Genomic DNA, 21,297 nt, shown 5'->3' with positions numbered 1-21,297 from the left:
TGGCACAATTCTAGGACAAATGTAGCAAATTGGGACTTTGACAGAGCAGTAGAGCATATCGATAGGAACAAAAAAGTCAAAGGAACCATGCCCGTACGGGCGACCCTTCGCGAGATATAGGCTCCCAAAAATGCCGCTAATTAGGCAACGCTTTCTATGCCGCCGCCGCTCTATACTGAGCGCGCTTCTATTTCCCTATCTCTAACACATTGTAACTGACGACGGAAAAAGCCAACAAAACAGATTATACACTCACCTTCGACAGAGTCTCCTTTTCTCGCTACCCTACGACGACTGGCCCGTTTCTGATCTTGTTTAGGAGAAGCCGGGGTAAGACCGCCGGTCACCGCTGCCGCTTCCTCCTCCTCGGCTATGTCCAGGAGGTCGACGACGACGAAGATGGGATCGCCCGATGTTATTCGAACAATCGCATATAATCCAGGGTTCGGGTACAAGTATCCTTCGGTAATTAATTGGTAATAATTATGTTAATTTATTAGAATAGGTTAGGTTAGGTTAGGTTAGGTTAGAAAGTGCGTCCCCACTGAACTGGCAAACACTGAGTCGGAAAACAGGAAATGTCGCCACGACAGTCCACGTATCTGGACATTAACCATAAAAAATAACAAGATATGTTGCAAAGTTAAACACCATTAAGACAATACATTAATTAACTATATATAGTAATTTAAATAAACTTTCAATTCTTTTCTCGTAATTAAAATTATTACACGAATAGTATCTAAACGTCAGAAAAGGCGTTTCGCTAATTGAAGTCCTACGACACTAAATTCTCTGGACACTAAATTTAAACATTCCTAAAGGATTTTTTTTAGAGGACTGAGTCCGACTCAGTCCTCTTAATCCATAAGTACCCAAATATCGAATATTTTATTAGAATAGGTTAGGTTAGGTTAGGTTAGGTTAGGTTAGAAAGTGCGTCCCCACTGAACTGGCGTCCTCTTAACCCATAAGTACCCAAATATCGAATATTTACTGGAATATCACAAATGCTGAATATTTACTGACTTGTACTCCTNTTATGTTGGTCTGAATGACACTGTTGAACTTTAACAGAGCTGTAGACCATACCCATAGGAACAAAGTAAAGTCAATGGACTACACGTGACTCTTCACAAGATATAGCACTCAAGTTCCTTTGACTTTTTTCTCGTAGTTGTATGGTCTACAGCTCTGTGAAGGTTCCAACCATGTCATTCAGAGCTGCAGTTTTACTTTTTTTCAACTGCATCTATAAACCACTAAGAAGTCAGAAAGTATGTATGTTTATATTTGATAGGTGTTGATTAAAGATATATATTTTAGGGAAATATATATTGGTTCAATATGTTTAAAGAAAGCATAACAATGTAATAACAAAAAAAAAATGTGGAAGGAGCCATAAAAGTTGAGAAAAGCTTAAAGGGACCACAGTCAAAAAATGGTTGTGAATGGCTGATGTAGAGAATATTGAAAGCAGATGATCAGGTGCGTTTGGAAATTCTAACCGGTGTTACCAGTAATTACTGGTAATTACCAAAGCGTTTAGAAAATGTAACCTGAATAACCAACCTCATTAAAAATCACGGTTATGATGCCACCGGTTGTTTTGCAGTACTTAGCGAAGTAACCACAGTGACAAAGTGGTTACAGCAGTTCCATTGGATTACAAGATGGCAGACACATTGAACCATTGTGACGAATGCTGTCGTGATTTTAAAAATTTAGAGCAAGATGGCGTGTGATACATGTTTTCACGTGTATGTAGGTTCTGAAATAGGCCTTATAAAAGGTAAATGATTAATATCATTACATTATCTGGTTATTGTTCATTATTTACTTATGTATTATGTTGGTCTGAATGACACTGTTGAACTTTAACAGAGCTGTAGACCATACCCATAGGAACAAAGTAAAGTCAATGGACTACACGTGACTCTTCACAAGATATAGCACTCAAGTTCCTTTGACTTTTTTCTCGTAGTTGTATGGTCTACAGCTCTGTGAAGGTTCCAACCATGTCATTCAGAGCTGCAGTTTTACTTTTTTTCAACTGCATCTATAAACCACTAAGAAGTCAGAAAGTATGTATGTTTATATTTGATAGGTGTTGATTAAAGATATATATTTTAGGGAAATATATATTGGTTCAATATGTTTAAAGAAAGCATAACAATGTAATAACAAAAAAAAAATGTGGAAGGAGCCATAAAAGTTGAGAAAAGCTTAAAGGGACCACAGTCAAAAAATGGTTGTGAGTGGCTGATGTAGAGAATATTGAAAGCAGATGATCAGGTGCGTTTGGAAATTCTAACCGGTGTTACCAGTAATTACTGGTAATTACCAAAGCGTTTAGAAAATGTAACCTGAATAACCAACCTCATTAAAAATCACGGTTATGATGCCACCGGTTGTTTTGCAGTACTTAGCGAAGTAACCACAGTGACAAAGTGGTTACAGCAGTTCCATTGGATTACAAGATGGCAGACACATTGAACCATTGTGACGAATGCTGTCGTGATTTTAAAAATTTAGAGGAAATAAAACATTTTGTTTCCACAGCACAAAATGACTTAGGCCCTGTACACACTAGGCGTTTTTCAACGCGCGTTAAATGCGCGTTTTAAAGAACCAAGAGTTCTATGTAGCCGTACACACTCAAACGCCAAACGCGCGTTTATAGATTTTTGTTAAAACGCGCGTTTTGTGAGCGCTTTACGGGCGCTTTGAGATATATGTGCTGCCATGTTACCGTACATGCGATCGCGCGTTTTGCGGGCGTCAGCCGAGCGCTTTGAGATATATGTGCTGAAATGGAAAACGATCATTTCGATACTGATCTATTTATTGATGATATCTAAAAGACACCAACCATCGTCAAAGGATTTTATAGATATTTTAAAAGAATTAAAAAACTTGAATTTATTTTGTCTTAGTTTTGGATACAACGTCGCAAACATTTCATGCGTCAGTCTATCTCGTAATATTGGGTGCACCCAAAATTCTCTTTGCCTCTGCCGTCGTCTTTTATAGCGACGATAGAGGGGCCACACACAAGCAATCACTTCCACATCCATTTCCAAACCGAGCCAGTGCGCACGCTCCGCTAAACGCTCGTCAAATGCCAAGCTAACGCGCATTAAACGCGCGTTAGCTCGGCGTTCGACGAGCGTTTAACGCGCGTTGAAAACGCCTAGTGTGTACAGGGCCTTAGATCAGAGCCATGTTTCAAAAATTTCAGATGGGTCAAGACAGAATGGTCGATGGCCAGCAAACATTGTGAAATTATTGATTTCGTTGTATGAACTAAACAAAGATAAATTTTTCTCTGATACTTGTCAGAAAAATTCTACAAGTTCATTTTCATCTTCTGATGAACACGTCGAAACTTCATTGTCATATGATTCTGAATTGATATTCGAGAGCAATGACAATATTAATATCATCTCTTCTTGACTTTACACTATGTTGAATGCCACAAAATAATCAACGTGCTTAAAAATATGCTAATCGCCCAAAATAACCAGTTATGACCAATGACATCAGTTACCATTACTGTAGCATTACCAGTTAAAATTTCCTAATGTGCCCGAAAGAAGACAAGTGCTGTCAAAATGGAGGCAGTGATGAGATTATGTAGAATATTAGGCTTGTATTAAATGAAAAATGAAAACATTAAAGAAATTATGAACATAAAGGAATTAATTTCTGATAAAATAAAAAGAAGATAGTTAATATGATATGGTCATATGTGAAGAATTACAGAATACAAATTGTTGAGAATAGCTATAGAACAGATACTGCAAAGGGGAAAGGAAGAATGAGAAAAACCTAGGAATAAAGGAAGAAGATACAGTATATAAAAATGATGAAGAAGAGATATCAAGGAAGGACAGTATAAGATTAAGAAACATTTTTGTCTCTGGTTAACTTATCTGCCAATTTTACAATTTGTCCATTTGTTATGAAGTGCTTAAACAACTTTACTGTTGTTAAAAATTACCAAAAATATAATAAAATGTGAGAAACACTTGAATACTAAAATATTTTTTTGTAAAATATTATAGTATTTTAGTAAAAAATTTTGTAAAATAATGCATTTTTTAAATAAAATGCATAAATATTGAAGTGCATAAAAGTTTCTTGAATTTTATTTGAACTTGTGTACTACCTTCAGTTTAATTCTGTTAGGCCGAGACTCCACTAGCATAAAAACCCTCACTGGAAATACTTTTAATCATGTGGCCATGATATTTTATGCCAAAGCATGTCATAAAATGAGTGTAAAGCGAGTTGAGCAGTGTTCAACTTTCAACATGAATATGTCTCTAAAACAATACCATCAACTAATCAGATGTAAGTAGAGTCTACATCAGAGGTGTCCAAACTTTTTGACGCAAGGGCCAGATTGGAAATTAAATACATTTGCAGCGGGCCACGTAAATATGTGAATTAAAAAGTCTCATTATGATTAAGGCAGCATTAAATTTTATTTTTTACAGTTAGTTACAGATACACCAATACTAAACAGCATGGCTAAATTATACATAATTAGAAAATTATTTCATGCAACTTTTAATGGGAATGATGAAACTGTGTTTTTTGCTGAAGAATTTCATTAAAGTTGGGATTAAAATCTGAAACACCAATTATAAGCAATGATTGCGAATGATCATCTGATAAATTTGCCCTGTACTTTGATTTCAGATACTTCATCCTGGAAAAAGTTTGTTCGCACATATAGGTAGTCCCAAACAGAAATAAATTTACAAGCAAATTGCTTTAAATTTGGAAATTCTTTTGCATTCAAAAATTTGTAAAAATCGACCAAGTTTCCTTCCTTGTATTTATCCTTGATTTGATCGTTAGCTTGAAGATCAATAATTTCCATTTGAAACTGACTTGAAACGTCTGCAACATTGCAGTCAAATGAATTTTGAAACAGCCAAATTTCCTTTGAATTCCTGTCAAGATCAGAAAATCGCTTTTGAAATTCTTGTTTTAAATCCGCGATGACTTTTATTGAAAATCTGGTTGGAAATTGTTCATCGGTTTCTGTATTCAGTTGTGAGGGTCAAAAGGGGTGAAGAATTTTGTGAATAAAATGGTCAGTTAAAGAGGAAACTGAAACCTTTAGATAAAATAATATTTCGAACTTCACCAAGATTTTATCTACAAAAACGGATGAAACAGCAGAATTTTGAAAGGAAGTTGATTTCCTTTCCCAGGCGAACTGGTGATGAGCTGATAAGGTTGCACACAGGATGTAAGAGAGAATAAAAAGGGCCATTTTCGTGCCATTTGAGGCAGCAGTCCAATTCGAGGAGTAGACGGATTGAGAAGTGTCCTGCCATATGTTCCATACAAGACCTCTGAAGCAGTCCATAAAGTAGGAAACTGCTATACCAGGGAGAATATTTAAGAAGTCATACATACGAATCCTACATACGACATACGACATGGATATACTGAGGTATAACATACAAGAAGAGAAATAGAGAAGGAAAGAAGTAGATCTTCGTACAAATACAGAAGGTAATAGAAGCTCTGAATAGATCGATGTAAACTCTCTCACGTGTTAGGTTAGAAATAAGATAGTTTAAGTTAGATTTAGGTTAGATCCATCATTGTATATTCTTTGTTATTCGATTTATTAAATATTTACTTGTTTATATAATGACTTTGTTTCTGTTGAACATTCATTTATATTTAAGTTCCCATGTTTCTTCGATCTCCAAGATTAGGGATAACTCGTGTTAATCCGCGTGTAAAATAATCGATTAACTGATGTCAGGCCCTGACGTTTGGATAGAGACTTCACAGTCTTTAATCCTCATTAAAAAATAAATATTACAGCCCTCCTATGTAAACTTTAAGATCAGATCTAGTGATCTGAAACTTTAGAGAACTGGTCTCACCGACTAGTCGCCGTGTAAGTGGTACCCATTTTAGGATTGTACCACCGGTTGATCTCACACAATTCTTCACAGCACGGGAAATGGGTAAAATTACATTCATCTATCTGACTTTCGAGCAATACCAGCTTTGCCCTGAATGCTTTGATTTGTGCGAATAAATCACAAATTAAGTTGTTTTTACCTTGGAGCTTTAAGTTCAAGTTATTTACATGTGTCACAACATCTGCAAAAAAAGCCAACTTCCAGAGCCACTCAGCATATGATAAAAGTGGTTCAGGGTGATTTTTCTCCGCAAGAAATAAATTAATTTCATTTCTAAGCTTAAAGAACTGTAATAGCACCTTTCCACAGCTAAGCCATCGAACTGCAGTATAATACGACAAGTCAACAGTCTCGGATTCAATTTGTTCGAGAAAAGATCGAAATTGGCGATGATTGAGTGCATGTAATCGAATAAAATTTACGACAGAAACAACTGGTTTTAAAACACAGCTCATATCGACATGTTTCACACATAATGCTTGTTGATGGATAATACAGTGCAGAAAAATTGGTACTGATGCTCCTGCATCTTCACAAGCTTTTCTAATTTGCCCAACCATAACGTTGTTTGCACCAGACATGTTTCTTCCTCCATCAATTGTTACACCTTGGGGTCGATTCCAGTCCAAGTTATACTTTGTCAACGTTTTTTGTACTTCTTTGAAGATATCTTCTCCAGTTGTAGTGCTGTGCATGCTGTTAACGGAGGCTAATTCTTGTGTGACATTCAGTTCGTTGTCAACTCCACGAACAAAAACTAAAAGTTGTGAGGTGTCACTAACATCAGTTGATTCATCCATCGTGAGAGAATGCCGAGTGAAACACTGTACTTTACCAGTAATCTGATGAAGAATATTGTTTCCAATATTGTCAATTCGACGAGCAACAGTATTACGGGACAGACTGATCATTTTGAAAAGTTGCAACTTTTCTGGGCACAACTCACCAACAGCTTCCATCATACACTCTTTAACGATGTTTCCATCCATAAAGGGTTTTCCTTCTTTTGCCAACAAATAAGCAACTTTCAAGCTAACTAAGGTCAATGATTCATTTTCCGAGTTTGCCTTCCTAAATAAATTTTGCTGAGTACACAAACTACGACGCATTGTTTCAAATTTTTCAGTACGCTGCTTGTCCTTAAATTGTGAGTATGTTGAAGCATGTTTTGTTTCATAATGTCGACGTAAATTATATTCCTTCATTACAGCAACAGTGTCATTGCAAATTACACAAACAGCTTCGCCATTCTTTGACTGAGATTGCACGAAGAAGTATTTTACTCCCCATTCTTCATTGAAAACGCGGCAATCATCATCAACTTTTCTTTTTCTTCTTTCCATGTTTAAACCTTCAAAAAATAATATTAAACTTCAAAATAATTAATTTGTAATACATTAAATATCAATTTACACATACCAATTTAAAAATGAGTCATGCACAATAGAACAGAAGACGACAGAAGGCAATCCCGAGGTCAACTACAGAGATGCCACAAACAATGCTCTCAATTCTTTCTTTCTCCCCCTCTACTCACTAATAGAAAGACAACCCACAGAATCTCTGTATTTTTGTTCCTTCACTATTCGCCTGCCTTCGTACCAATTAGGCAGTTACCAAACAATATTTTTATGACTGTAAATTTAAGTAAAATTTTATGTATATATTTTTAATTTTTATTATTTTTAAAAATTAAAAATTCTTTTTTTACATCAAATATAATTTTTACATATTTTTCAATTTTCGATATACATTTCTGAAAATCAAACGGGTTCGTGCGAAAAAATCAGTATTTTTCAAAAACCTTCGCGGGCCGGATAAAATCACCTGCCGTGCCGGGTCTGGCCCGCAGGCCGTAGTTTGGACATCTCTGCTCTTCATCATTGTGGCATCATGCAAAAATTGGTGGGAAATGAGTTTTAATGTACGTTCTGTCATGGCTACTTAGACCTAGAATAGATCTGGAAAGATTTATCAAAAACATTAGAAAGTATCCATGTATATATGACAAAACATCCTGATTATAAGAATAATGGATGCCTAAAACAAGCAATATAGATGACCAAAGGAAAATCCTTCAATTTAGATGAGTATATAATAATAAAGTTAAGCATATAAGTGCAGTATAGTATCTTAATAATCTACTATATAAAACTGAAAAAATGGGCAGTCTCTGTCAATGTATTGAGCATCAGCAAAGCATAATGGCAAACCTAGGAATTGCCAGAGTCCATGTGCGAGTGCATGACAGTGCAATTTGTAATGATGATATTTGGTATGCCTATTTAGATGACTATTTAGTATGCCCCGATGCCTGCATCAGGCCTTTCAGCTGGTATGATGATAAAAAGTTAATATATGAAAATAAAGATATTATTTTTACTACATTTATAATTATAGTACAAAAAAATCGCAGAATACAATCATTGTCTTTATATTGGTACGTCATGTATACAGGATTCCTACACACCTGGAAAGTCAGGGATTTTCATTAGTGTTTGGAAAAAGTCAGGGAAAGTCAGGGAATTTGTCTCCTTAACTGCATTGTTGATCTCGTTTGCTGAATATAGATGACCAATCACAGCCATCTGCAGGCGGCAAGAAGTAATGCTGCAATCTTTAAAACCCGAGATAACTCGGACAAGTTCCATAGCGTTACATAAAACTCGGGCATTTGGGCCCTCCGAAAAAATTTTTGTTTTTTTGGATGTTTTTTAAGTCTCCAAATTTTTTCAAAAATTTTTTTTCCGCGCGAAAATATTTTATCGCGATTTTAATATACCTTTAATGATGCACGATTAACGCTTAATTGTTTTTTAATGGGAGTTTTTTTTATCAAATTTCATTCATCGTTCTAAAGTAGTAGTGCACGGATTTTACTTCGATAAAGTTATTTAAAGCTAGTTTCTGATGTCAAAAACGACCTCCAATAGTTTTTTAATTTTTTTAAATTAATATATTTTATTATATATACGTTTAATTAAGTCGGGGGGTCGGAAATCGCAATAAAAAAACGTAATTTTTGAAAAATATTTAAAAATATACGGCCAGCTAGTATTCACTCTACTTTAAACCCTTCTCCTCCCGAGACTTCTATGAGAATGTCCCGGGAAATCCCAACACCAGCTGTTCTCCAGGTCATCCAGCTGTAAACACAATGACTCATCGGTGTCAGATTTCACAGAAAGGCGAGACAATGGAAAATAAAGTTTGAAGCTTTTTCTTCAAAATTAACGCATTTCTTTCGTTTTTTTCCCAGTTTTAAATATTTTTTATGTTTAATTACATTAATATTAAAAATTAGTGGGTAGCAAGGGAGTTAATTAATAACAGGATAAACTACTTTTATGTAATAGTGTTTAATTTTTAATTTTAGTAATTCAGCGATTATAAAAAAATGAAATTGTTTATTAGAATAAAAAATAACTAATTAAAAATTTGTTTGCAAACTTTTAAAAGTTGAAATCGTAATTTATTAGAATGTTCACTTCAAAATAGCTAAACAGATCAGTAAAAATCTGTAATTTAATCGTTTTTCAGTTTAAAACATAAAAAATTATAAATAGTTACCCGACGTTTACAGTAAAATACTGGCGCTGACTTGTTGTTGGCACAAGCTTTTTATATTTGTTGTTACGATTTTCCTTGAATGTACTGTACTGCAAGCATATTTTCCCTCTCTCTTCCGTTTTTTTCCGCAACTTCGATACATAGTTTAATAATTAGTTAACTGAAATGACATTGGGTAACAAATATCACTGATTTTGGCAAATTTAGGGCTTAAAAACTGGCAAGATTGATCATGCTTGTAATAAATATTCTGTAGTTATATTTTCGAAAATCAACAGGTAATCCGATAGTTTAACCAATGTTAACTTGCTTATAATTAAAATTTAAAAATTAAAAAGCTGTAAATTTAAAAAAAAATAATTACATTACTAAAAAATTAAAATAAATTTGATTATTTTTTGTGCGAAACAACACCAAAACAATTTTTATAGTTATGTTGCAAAAGAAAGAGATTTGTAGTTACGATTCTCTGCGCTGAACTTCTATATTTTAATAACGTATAATTGTAATTTCGTTTGTTGTTTATTTCTGTATTTATTTTATTTTATAAGTTTTAAGAATCCCAATTTTCGTAATACTATGACTTCATAGGAATACAAGTGTGAGGTTCCGGAATTGTCCGGAACTAAAATAGAAAAACGTAAAATAATTTAATTATTAGAGAAAAAAAGGAATGAACAGAAATTTTTTATAGAAACTTGAGAAATAGTCTAGACCCGTGTTTCTCAACCGCCGGTCCGCAACTCTAATCTGACCAGTCCGCGAAAACTTTAAAAATATATACTTAACCTTCCATGCGTTGTTCTCAAATAGGAAATATGTGGATTATTAATCCGTTTATTGATAGCAAACTAATAGATTGAACGACTTTGAATACGAAAAACTAATCAAATTAAGTTCAGACTTGGGATTTAAAACATTGTTTGAATCAATGCCCATAACACAGTTTTGGATTAAAGTTAAATCTGAATATCCAGTTTTACATAAAAAGGCAGTTAGGATGTTACTACCTTTTTCAACAACGTACTTATGTGAATCAATGTTTTCAGCAATGGTAATGATAAAATTGAAACAACAAAATCATTATAGTATTAGTTCTGCATCACGCCTTGCAGTTACCGCCTTAACTCCAAGAATTGATGATCTTACTAGCAAAAAAGAAAAGCAGCGATCACATTGATTTGTATACTAATGTACTGGTAAATAAAATAACATATATTTATTGCTCAATGTAGTTTGCAGTTCTTTTTTACAACAGAGAATTTTTTTCAATTAAAAATAATATTGTCACCGGTCCACTTAAAAAAAGCAGATATTTTCCAGTCTGCGATGAGTTTTGGGTTGAGAAGTGGTCTAGATCATCCTTTCTCAAAGTGGGTGATAACGCCCCTTTGCGAGCACTGGAGGCTTTCATGGGGTTAGTAGAAGGCTCAGTGATTAAATATGAGTTTTATTTCTTCTCATCAAAACATTCTTTGATCTCAGAAATAGGATATGGGTCACACCCTATCTATCCTATCCATATAATAATGCATGTTTAAACATTATATTTGCAATAACTGTTTTTAAGATATGCAACAGATGGTAATGTAAAAAGGTTAAAAAAAAGTTACTCTTTTTGTTGAAAGATTGATTTTAAAATTATGTGTTTCTAAGTCAAGAGTTCATTTTAAGCACAGTACAGTACTATTTGTTTATCAAAGAATAATTTTTGTTGATTTTATGTTACCTTGTATTTACTAGATTTACATACAAATAATAATGATAAATGATGATAAAATAAAAAGCTTGTGTTTTGTTTGTAAATTGCTTATTTTTTCATTACATTGAAGTTGTGGATTCTATCAAACATTTTTCTACAGGATGTATGTACTGTATTTTTTTAATGTGGCAGTCTTTGAAGCATATCAACTGTGCAAAAAGAGGGCTAAATGTACTCAATGTTAACAGTAAATGCTGTTTTATTATGTCAATATTCCACACTAAAAAATGTGAGGGTCAGGGAATTTGGACAAAGTTGGTCAGGGAAAGTCAGGGAATTCAAAACAAAAATTTGAGTAGGAACCCTGTGTATACAATCATAATATTGCTAGTGGAGTCTGACCTGCAAACGCAAATAGGCCACATGATTAAAACTATTTATGGCAAAGATTTTTGCACTCATCTTTATGCTAGTGGAGTCTCAGCCTTAGTCTTTACATTATAAATTTTTATATCAGTACTGTTAATATGTTTTTAGGTTAGCAATTAATATCAACAAATATTTTTGGCATGTGTGCAGTTCAGGAGGATTCATCTCAAATATATTTTGTTTTTCATTTATTTTATTTTAATCTTAGTTATTTTATAATTGTATCTGTAATGAATTGCTAATGGAAGTAATTCTTTAAACTTCCAGATTATTATGAAAATATGATATGTTATATGAGAATATTCAATAAATAATGCTTCTGTATTTATATATAAGCTCAGTGGTAAGATATCAAAGGGTGCATTCTTTTATTCCTCTGCATACACTCCACACATGTGGCATCCATTTAAAAATTCCTGCTGAATATGTTCCTATATTCTGATTGGAATGCATGCCATCAAATGGTAAAAATGGCTGCTTGCAGTAGTATTTTACAGTGGAAAGCAACATGGTATCCTTCATTGCTCAGATAGTTTTGTTTCAGTTATGTCCATTATGTAGTTTTATGAATGAAAATTAAATGTTGTGAAAGTGTGTGTTAACACACACAATGATGTAAGTGTCATCTTGAATTTTTTTTAAATTGTGGCCCACATTTTAATTTTGTGATTTCTTTGAATGCTCTGTTTTCAAGATAATCCATTTTATGGTTAAATGTTACAATTGGGATTCTTCTTTTACTTTTGTCTTCAAAAACTCATTTTTAAAATCATAGATTCTATGGGCACTGTCATCTTTTTCTTTCTTTCACCATTGTTGCTAAATATCTACAAATGGCAGAGTATACCTGTGATGGCAGATATGCAGAGTGACTGCTAGTAACGAATACACTTAAACTGAAACAAGAACAAAGTTCAGTATTTCTAATTTAATTAACATACTTCATTTTTCTATTTGTCCTTTCATTTTTGTTACAGATACACCAATGTTTAATAAGTTTTTCAAAGCCATTTCTGTAGAAATCCTCAGGTTGTTCTCAGAATCATTTCCTTATGGTGGCTTGAACATTTTTGTCACAGATGAAATGAATTCCTTTGAGGAGTAGGAAATAACCAAAAGTTTGAAGGCACAAATCTGGGTTGTAATGTGTGTGATCAAGAACTTCAAACCCACATTTCTGCATGGCTTCTGATATGAAATCATTGGTGTGATGTCTAACTTTGTCATGTTGCAGAATCATTAGCTTTGTCTACAATTTCAGAAACATAAACTGCCACTAATCTTTCATGAATTTTTTGGGAGACACCTTTTTAAGCATAAAACATTCTTTAACTGATTATTGTTTGATATACATTAAGGCAGAGACTCTACTAGCATAAAAACGGGCGTAAAACCCCTTGCCATAAAAGCTTTTAATCACATGACCATGATATTTTATGCCTGAGAAGGTCGTAAAACCAGCATAAAAGCGAGTTGAGCAATGTTCAACTTTTGATGCGAATACAGCCGTAAAACGGTACCATCCACCAATCAGAAGTCAGTGAAATCTAGGTAATTGTGACATGGTGCGAAAATGGCGGAAAATGAGCTTTTGTGTATTTTCTCTCATGGCTACTCTAGAATAGATCTGGAAAGATTTATCGAAAACATCTGAAAGTATTCATGTATCTATGACAAGAGGTATCCCAATTATAATGATGGATGTTTAAAACACGTGATATGGACAGCCAAAGGAAAATCCTTCAATTTAGAGGAGTATATAATAAAAAAGCTAAGCTTATATTATCTTAATAATACGATAATAAAAGTTAATATATGAAAGTAAAGATATTATTTTTACTACATTTGTAATTATAGTACAGAAAAACTCATAGAATATAATTATTGTCTTTATATCGATATATCATGTATACAACAGTAACTTCGCTAGCTGGATCTCCACCGCAATCCAGATGCAAACGCAAATAGGTCACATGATTAAAAGTTTTTGCGGCGAGGAGTTTTATGCCCATTTTTACACGAGTGGAGTCTCGGCCTAACACGGTTAGAAAAGTATCATCAATTTTTAAACACAATTAAATTTGAACTGTAACATGTTTGATGATGTACTATCATTAAAATGTAGCTAATGAAACAGAATCATTTGATTAAAGTTGGCCAATTGTATTTTCATTTTGGAAAATATAAAATATCTGTGGATGAGAATTGTATGTCACTGGTGATTGTTAACAATGCATTTGTGAAGACATTCTGTATTTTATATTTTCTAAAAATAATCATTTGTTGTCTAACTGCTTACTTAATAACAACTTCTGGATGAAACAGTTGCATAGAGGCATTATTGAGTGGCCTACATATATTTTCAGTCATAAATTTATTTCCACTTATGTAACTCTAGCTACATAATACTTTTTAAGAAATAATAAATTGTTTTCATTATTTTTTTCTTATTGAAATTTTTCTGCAGGGGTTGATGTTAGTAAAAAAATCTTCTACAATTTGAATGAAATTCAACGTGACCAAAGAAAACAAGAAATAAATTGTATGTGTTGGAGAAATGAAGAAGAATCAGAGGTAAATTCTATTCTTGTAATTTTAACTATTATTGTTAAAATTTTAAAAATTATTTTAGTAGAAGTTCATTAATCTGATACCTACAGGACTAGAATGATAATGCTGGATTACCAAGTGTGTTTTATTGTTGCAAACTTTGATAAGTTATGTATGATATGAATATTGCAGACATTGCTGTACAATTTGTACTGGTGCACACTGCTTTTTGCTTTTAATTTTTAACATATACTCTATAATCAGTGTAAAGATGATAAGGTGTATGACTAGGCACCATATCATTTTTGCACTGATGCTGTGATCGATTGAAAAACTTGCAAAAACATTGATGAAACATTAACTTTTGTAAAAAGACACTAATTTTATCAAATGACAAAACAAAAAGTGGAACCAATTAATCAATTTTCACAAGTTGAAAGAATATAAATCTATTATTTCTAAGACTTCCAATGATGTAAATCTTATTCTACTCTAGTTAAATTTTATTTGACACTTTCATTGGTACTGTGTTAAATAAAAAAATAAAGATTACAATAAAGAAATAAGGACAAATTTTTAACTTATTTTTGCCAAACATACAAGAATTGATGGTAATCATATTCATTGTAAAGTTTAATAACATACAATTTATTGTCATTTGTTAAGGTTAATTAATTAATGTTAAATTAAATATGATTTTTATTATAATAAAAAATCTAAAATAATGAAATAAAATAATATATCAGTTTATTTTAGATACTTCTACATAAAGATTATTGAGAAGGAAAATTGTTATTCAAGTAAAATGACTATTAAGTGAAATTAACTTGAAATTTGACCAATTATTTCTATTGAAAAATTAATTTACATAAATTAAAGATGGTGATGCTTTTGCCTAGAAATTAACAATAAAAATAATAATACAATTCCTGATATATTTATTATTGATTTGTAACATTTGTCTCTGGAAAAATTATTTTACATATTTTTAATATTATGAATCATACAAACTATTGTCACCCACAGGAAGTACTAACACTGCCTAATGAGTAAAATAAGAACATTGAAAAGAGGGATTGTTACACTGTTGATGTTATTCAAATAAGTTAACCATGTTTTGTCAAAGTTAAAATTTGCTTGTTTATGAAATTATCAATAATACTTTTGAAGACTGTACTAAAGATAAGAATAAATATTATAATGTGTAAGGTGTTTTTGCAGTTACTATATCATATAAAGCCTTGAAAATTATGATATTCACTTAGGCAAGCGTGTGGAGCACATCATAATTCTCTACAAAGTAAAGCCATGTGTTGTCTATGGTGCTCCTTGTTTGACCATATTTTTTTATTTAATTATTTTAAGCTTTTCGCCATGGATTTTGCATATTGCTGTTTGATAAATGACATTCATAATAATTTATACTTAATGAGTTATCAATGGCTTCGTATTACAAGTGAATCTTGTCAGACAGCTAATGTAGTAATCTAAGTTTGTTAGTCTTTCATTTACTAAAACTACAATAAAAAATTGAATCACACATTTATTCCCTAAATAATCTACATTTGAATGCTTAGATAATTGATCACAAATGGATATAACAATTTTTACTTTTTACCTGTTCTGGCAATGAAAACTGTTTTAAATGGTTTATCAGTTTTCATTTGTGGTCTCTTATTAATCTAAAGGCTTGGTTTGTTATTTAGGTACAGTACCTACCTACTTGCCTGATTTAGTAAAGATTAAGTATTTACTGAATCTTAACTAAACCAGTTCCTCAAATCTCCAAAAATAAAAAGTATCTATTTAACTGTTAAATAACTTTACTAAATATACAGTGGTGCATCATATAACATACGCCTCGAATAACGGACTTTCTGTTTGACTGTTACGTGACTCGAGCAACAGACTGGCTGCGGACAACGGACTTTCCGTTCGGCAGTTACGTGACGCGACCAATGGACTTTCTACGAACAAGTGCGAATGATGTTTCCACTCTTTTGCCGTTGCCAATGACAATCTGCTATTTTTATAATATATTAGTATTATTAGAATATATTATCAGTACATCTGAAGTACTTAGTGTTGGGATTAGGCTTGTTTATTAGGTACATCAACACAGTGCAGGATATTTACATTTATTCAAGTGTTGTGCAAATCATGGCTTCTAAAAACAGAAAGGTGATTTCAATTGAAACAAAGCAAAAAATGATCAGAAGGAGTGAAAGTTGACAAAAACTTTCTTGTAGAATGGGGAGAGGTTCAGGAGTTTACAACACTTATTATCCAGAGCTGAGGCCAACAGGATCAATGATCTCTACAATGACACCCTTGCCCGTCATTTCCGACAGGTGTTAAAGAAGAAAGAGAAACAGATCACCTTGGTCATGTTTTTCAAGAAGCCAGCAAGCAAAAAACAAAGGGTGGAACAAGAGGAGTTGACCCTGCAAGTGCCAGTAGCCTCTCCTGAATCTCACTCTGATTAAAAAACAATAAAAAAAGACCTGCTGCAATGTGTAAAAAGTTTGTATCTGTATGAATGTGTAAAGAAAGTGTTCTTCCACCTCTTCCTCACAACATCTGACTACCCGGCATAATTGGCGTGTGCTCCATTTTCATTTTTTATGGCACATTATGGTTATTTTATGCTGCAGAATGAATTATATGTTTTAAATTAACATGTATTTCTATGGGAAAATGCGTTTCGTATAACGGACTTTTCACTTAACGGACGTACACCTGGAACGGATTAAGTACATTATACGAGGCACCACTGTGTTCAGTATAAGTTATATAAAAGTATATATAATTTTTATGATGAATTATAAAGAATTCATATAAAACTGATTTTATGTAATAAACTATGTGAATTACTGTTAATTAGATATGAGACATACTGTCTTACAAAGAAACACAAATATTAGACTTAAATTCAAATGTCATTTTAGGTATGTAGGAATGTCACCTTTGTTTTTTCAAGTTTTGTAAAGAAATTGCTGTCATTAAAGTTAAACCTGCTTAACATGTTTTGCTTTCAATATTATTTAGAGCAGGGGTGGCAAACAAGTCGATGACAAAACCAATTTTGGTCGATCAGTTGCGATGCACTGACTTAATGTGTTACACTTGTAAGTTGTAACCGAACACAACGTGCAAACGCAACTGTGGTGATGTCAGACCTCCTCATTCTCCCTTAGATGCGGTTTTGTTGGTCCATGTGCAATCCATTTGCATACAGTTGTAAAAGGGGAATAAGAAATGTAGACAAAGGGTCGTAAAACCGAAAAAAAGAAGGGACAGAGAGAGTAGGTTGGGACACAGTAGAGAGAGGAAGGGTGAAGTGATGGTTCCCGAAAGTGACAACGTTAAGTTTCAATTTTTCTTTTGTTTAAAATGTAAGTACTTTTTCTTTGTGTTTTAAATTAAATTTTGGCTTTTCTTATCTATCTAAACATAGTATGTATTTCACACCTCCCTCCCCCTCGCCACTTAGACCAGGAATGGGCAACCTTTTTCTGTGTAAAGGCCACATTTCAAAACTTTTGAACTGACACAGGCCGCATACAAGATAAAAGAGGGGGAAAATGCCAGTAAATCACAATTATTTATTCATATATAATTATAAATTAGAATAGGTATACTTAATTTAGCTCCTAGAACTAATGTAAATGTAATGTATCGAAAATACAGTGGTACCTCGGTATACGTCTGCTTTAGAATACGTCCAATTCGGAATATGTCCTGTTTGGACGAAACAAATTTTGCTCGGTATACGACTTTTGTTCGGTATACGACATAATTCAATTATACGTGCCATCAATGAACAAGTAGCACTATCGGTGTACTAGACCAGACAAGACGTTCGCGGGGCAACGGTTTATAACTTTGTTAAATTTCTTCTGATTTTAATTCGTAAGTAAAATTTTATTATTTTTATTAATCACGAATCGTAAAAAGGCAAATGAAAAGCGACAGAAAACTAAAAAAAATGACTAGAATTACAATGGAACTGATGAAAGAGATTGTTGAAAAATACAAAGGTGGCACGCGTGTTCGAGATTTTAGAGAGGTTGCGGCCGACGTTTTCAATGCAAAAACATGTACGTCGGATGTTCAGCGCCGCTTTCCTAAAGGCCTAGCAGTTTGGCAATGGTGTTTGGGACGTCGAGCATGATTCCGCTGACTATCCAAACGCCATTGTCAAACTTTTAGGCTTATAGGAAAGTGGCGCTGAACGTCTGACATACACATTTTCACGATGATAACGTCAGCTGCAACCTCTCTTTTAATTGTTGCCTACCGTATTCCGAGAACAACGATATGGACAATCGCGAAAAATAAAGACATTATTAAATCTGCTAACATATTAAATGCAACAAAAGGGGTTAAATCAATTTCTAAACAGAGATCGAAGACATTAGATCATGTCGAGAAAATGCTTTTGCTTTGGATAACTGAAAAACAGTGCTGGAGACAGCGTATCGAAAGCAATTATTTGCGAGAAAGCTAAAAAGATACACGCTGATCTCACGAATAATCAAGCAGGAACTAGCCAGGAAAGCGAGGTGTTTAAAGCCAGCCATTTTTTTTTTACACGAGAATGGATTAATCATTTTTACATTACTTCTTATGGGAAATGTTGGTTTCGTATACGTCCAATTCGGTATAAGTCCAAACATCGGGAACGAATTAAGGTCGTATACCGAGGTTCCACTGTATTTGATTAAATATTAGTCACTGCTAGTTTTAAATTAGTTTTGAGGTGAGTCTATTAGCTGGTTTCTCGTTTTAATTTTTACTAAATTCATTGTAGGAAAAACTATTTACATACATAAGCTGTAGAAAATAACGTTTGAATTTTTGCTGCATACTTCTTAAGCTAGGAAATTGATATATTTATACACATTTTATGCAACTCAGGCCGCGGGATGCCCATTCCTGACTTAGACTATGCCTATGACAACGAGTCGATCGTGACATATTTTTAAGATAAAAAGTAGATCTTATGTACACAAAAGTTGGCCACCCCTGATTTAGAGATTGTAAAAAAATGTAAAAAACCTGCTTGAATAAAAGTAACATTCCTACTCACCAAATAAACCTTATCCAGTTCATAATCCAGCAGAAAAATTCTTTCTACGAACGTTTTCGTCTATATTTAATAGACATCCTCAGGTATTAAGGAGATCGAACTAACGGCTAGTAGAATAGAACGTCTTTGAAAGTTCCGTTTAACGACGGAATTGGTGAGTCGGATATAATTAAATTAAATAACCAGTTTTTTGAAATACGGTATAAAGTAACATTCCTTTTGTAAAAAGCTGAAAGTAGGTTTGTGAAATACTAAAATTAAAAAAATAATAATAATAAAAATAGAAATAAAACTAAAGCACTGTAATATCTTTTTCAACATGTCTTTTTATATATAGTAGGACAGATAAGTCATAGCTTAAACTGAGAAACTTTATTCAACTGCTGAGAAATCATTGACTTGTTATACCTTCTTTTCAATCTTTAACTTCAAAATCTACATTTTTTAATTTGCTTTCTCCTGGAAACTTGTAAAAGAGAATTTTATGTTCTTTATAATAATCTACCTGTTTACATTTGCACTGGGACACTGAACAATATCAAATCATTGTTTAATATAAAGTTTAAAAGATATTCACATGCATTATCCTTGACTTGTAGCCATATTGTTTACATTTCACTAGCACCACTACAAAATGCGATGGCAGCTGTTGGTGAGGATAGCCCCAAGAGATGCACCAGATGGGCAGGGTGTAGCCCGCACTGACACAAATCGACATGTACACAAAGTGCTGACTGAGGGAGTCTCAGGGTAAATGACCTATTGGACACCCTTCAGTGCAATGGAAAGATGGACTGGAGAGGGATCTACAAAGAGTGGATATACTGCCTGGGTGGATGCAAGAGGCACAAGATGGAAAAATGGAAGGATATTGTCATGGTGGTTCAGGGTCCAAAAGGCTCAAATAACCATTGAATGATGACAATATTTTTAATGGCTGTATTAAACTGCAAGATTAGGCACGAAAAATGTTGAATAATATATATGTAGACTAGCAGATAAGCCCGGTGTTGCTTGGGCAAAAAATAACAATAGCAAAGATTAAGATTATTACATTATAGCCAATCATAACTGTTTTCACAGAATGCAAGAATTAGGTCCCACTGTTTACAGACTAATTAGAGAATTTTTAGATGGGTCTAAAAATATATTTGATTTCCTGCAAAAATGCAAAAAATCACATCTGTATCTGTAAATCTTGCATGTTGCTTTCTCTTAACACTTCCATTGTTAACAACCTCTCTCCCATGGGGGGAATTTCTAAAAATTCCTTCTTAGTGTATGTTCATGACATACCCTAACTGTGTACCAAATTTCAACTTTCAACTTCTAACCATTTGGGCTTTGCGCTTATTATGTGGATGTGGTCACTTTTAGCTTCATTTCTCCCCATAGACCTTACTGGCATGGGTGTCCCTACCAGGAGCTTGTGCTCCAGCCTGCATTGTCGTATGGATCAGTAAAATTACTGGGCTCTCCCACCAAGACCAGGTGGTGACCATGGGAGAGTTATTATTATTATTATTATTTAGTGGGTTATACTCAGTTGATACCGGTGGTTGTGTACTATGCCAGACCAGAGTCAAGGCATAGCAATGAAAACAAAACTAAAATTTAATAAGTGTGTCAATGTCTGTATTCAGGAATTTCCTAACAATATGGCATGTATTCAATATAGTTTCTTTCTGTAGTGTGATGTATATGTTTCTATTCAATTATAATGTTCCCAGGCTTTTGTGTAGTGTGTGTGGTATCACACCTGTACAGGAGAGAATGACAGGTACAATAAGCACCCTTTCCATCCTCCACAGATTCCTTATTTCCTGGGCAAGTTCTGTGTACTTACTGACTTTTTCAGTACATGTGTTTTGTACATTGTGAGTGTTTGGAATGGCTATGTTTATAATGTATGTGATTTTATTGTGTTTGTCAATGAGTGTGATGTCTGGTCTGTTGTGGTAAATTGTTTTATCTGTGATTATGGCTCTGTCGTA

At 33.4% G+C, this 21,297-nt stretch overlaps 1 protein-coding gene across 1 annotated transcript in view; it reads left to right on the top strand.

The window, feature by feature from the left end:
* Positions 1-1,734: 1,734 nt before the first annotated feature.
* Positions 1,735-21,297, top strand: part of LOC111618817 (WD repeat-containing protein 74-like) — a 30,840-nt gene continuing 11,277 nt past the window's right edge. Inside the window, exons 1-2 of the mRNA XM_023360394.1 lie at positions 1,735-1,792; positions 14,129-14,235. Of these exons, the coding sequence (XP_023216162.1) occupies positions 1,735-1,792; positions 14,129-14,235 (165 nt within the window). The remainder of the gene's footprint in view (positions 1,793-14,128; positions 14,236-21,297) is intronic.

Source organism: Centruroides sculpturatus, unplaced genomic scaffold, assembly GCF_000671375.1.
Source record: "Centruroides sculpturatus isolate CEXI.00-Female unplaced genomic scaffold, Cexi_2.0 scaffold13, whole genome shotgun sequence".
NCBI lineage: Eukaryota > Metazoa > Arthropoda > Arachnida > Scorpiones > Buthidae > Centruroides > Centruroides sculpturatus.
Note: the sequence above shows the minus strand (reverse complement) of the source record. Positions and strands in the feature narration are given on the sequence as shown.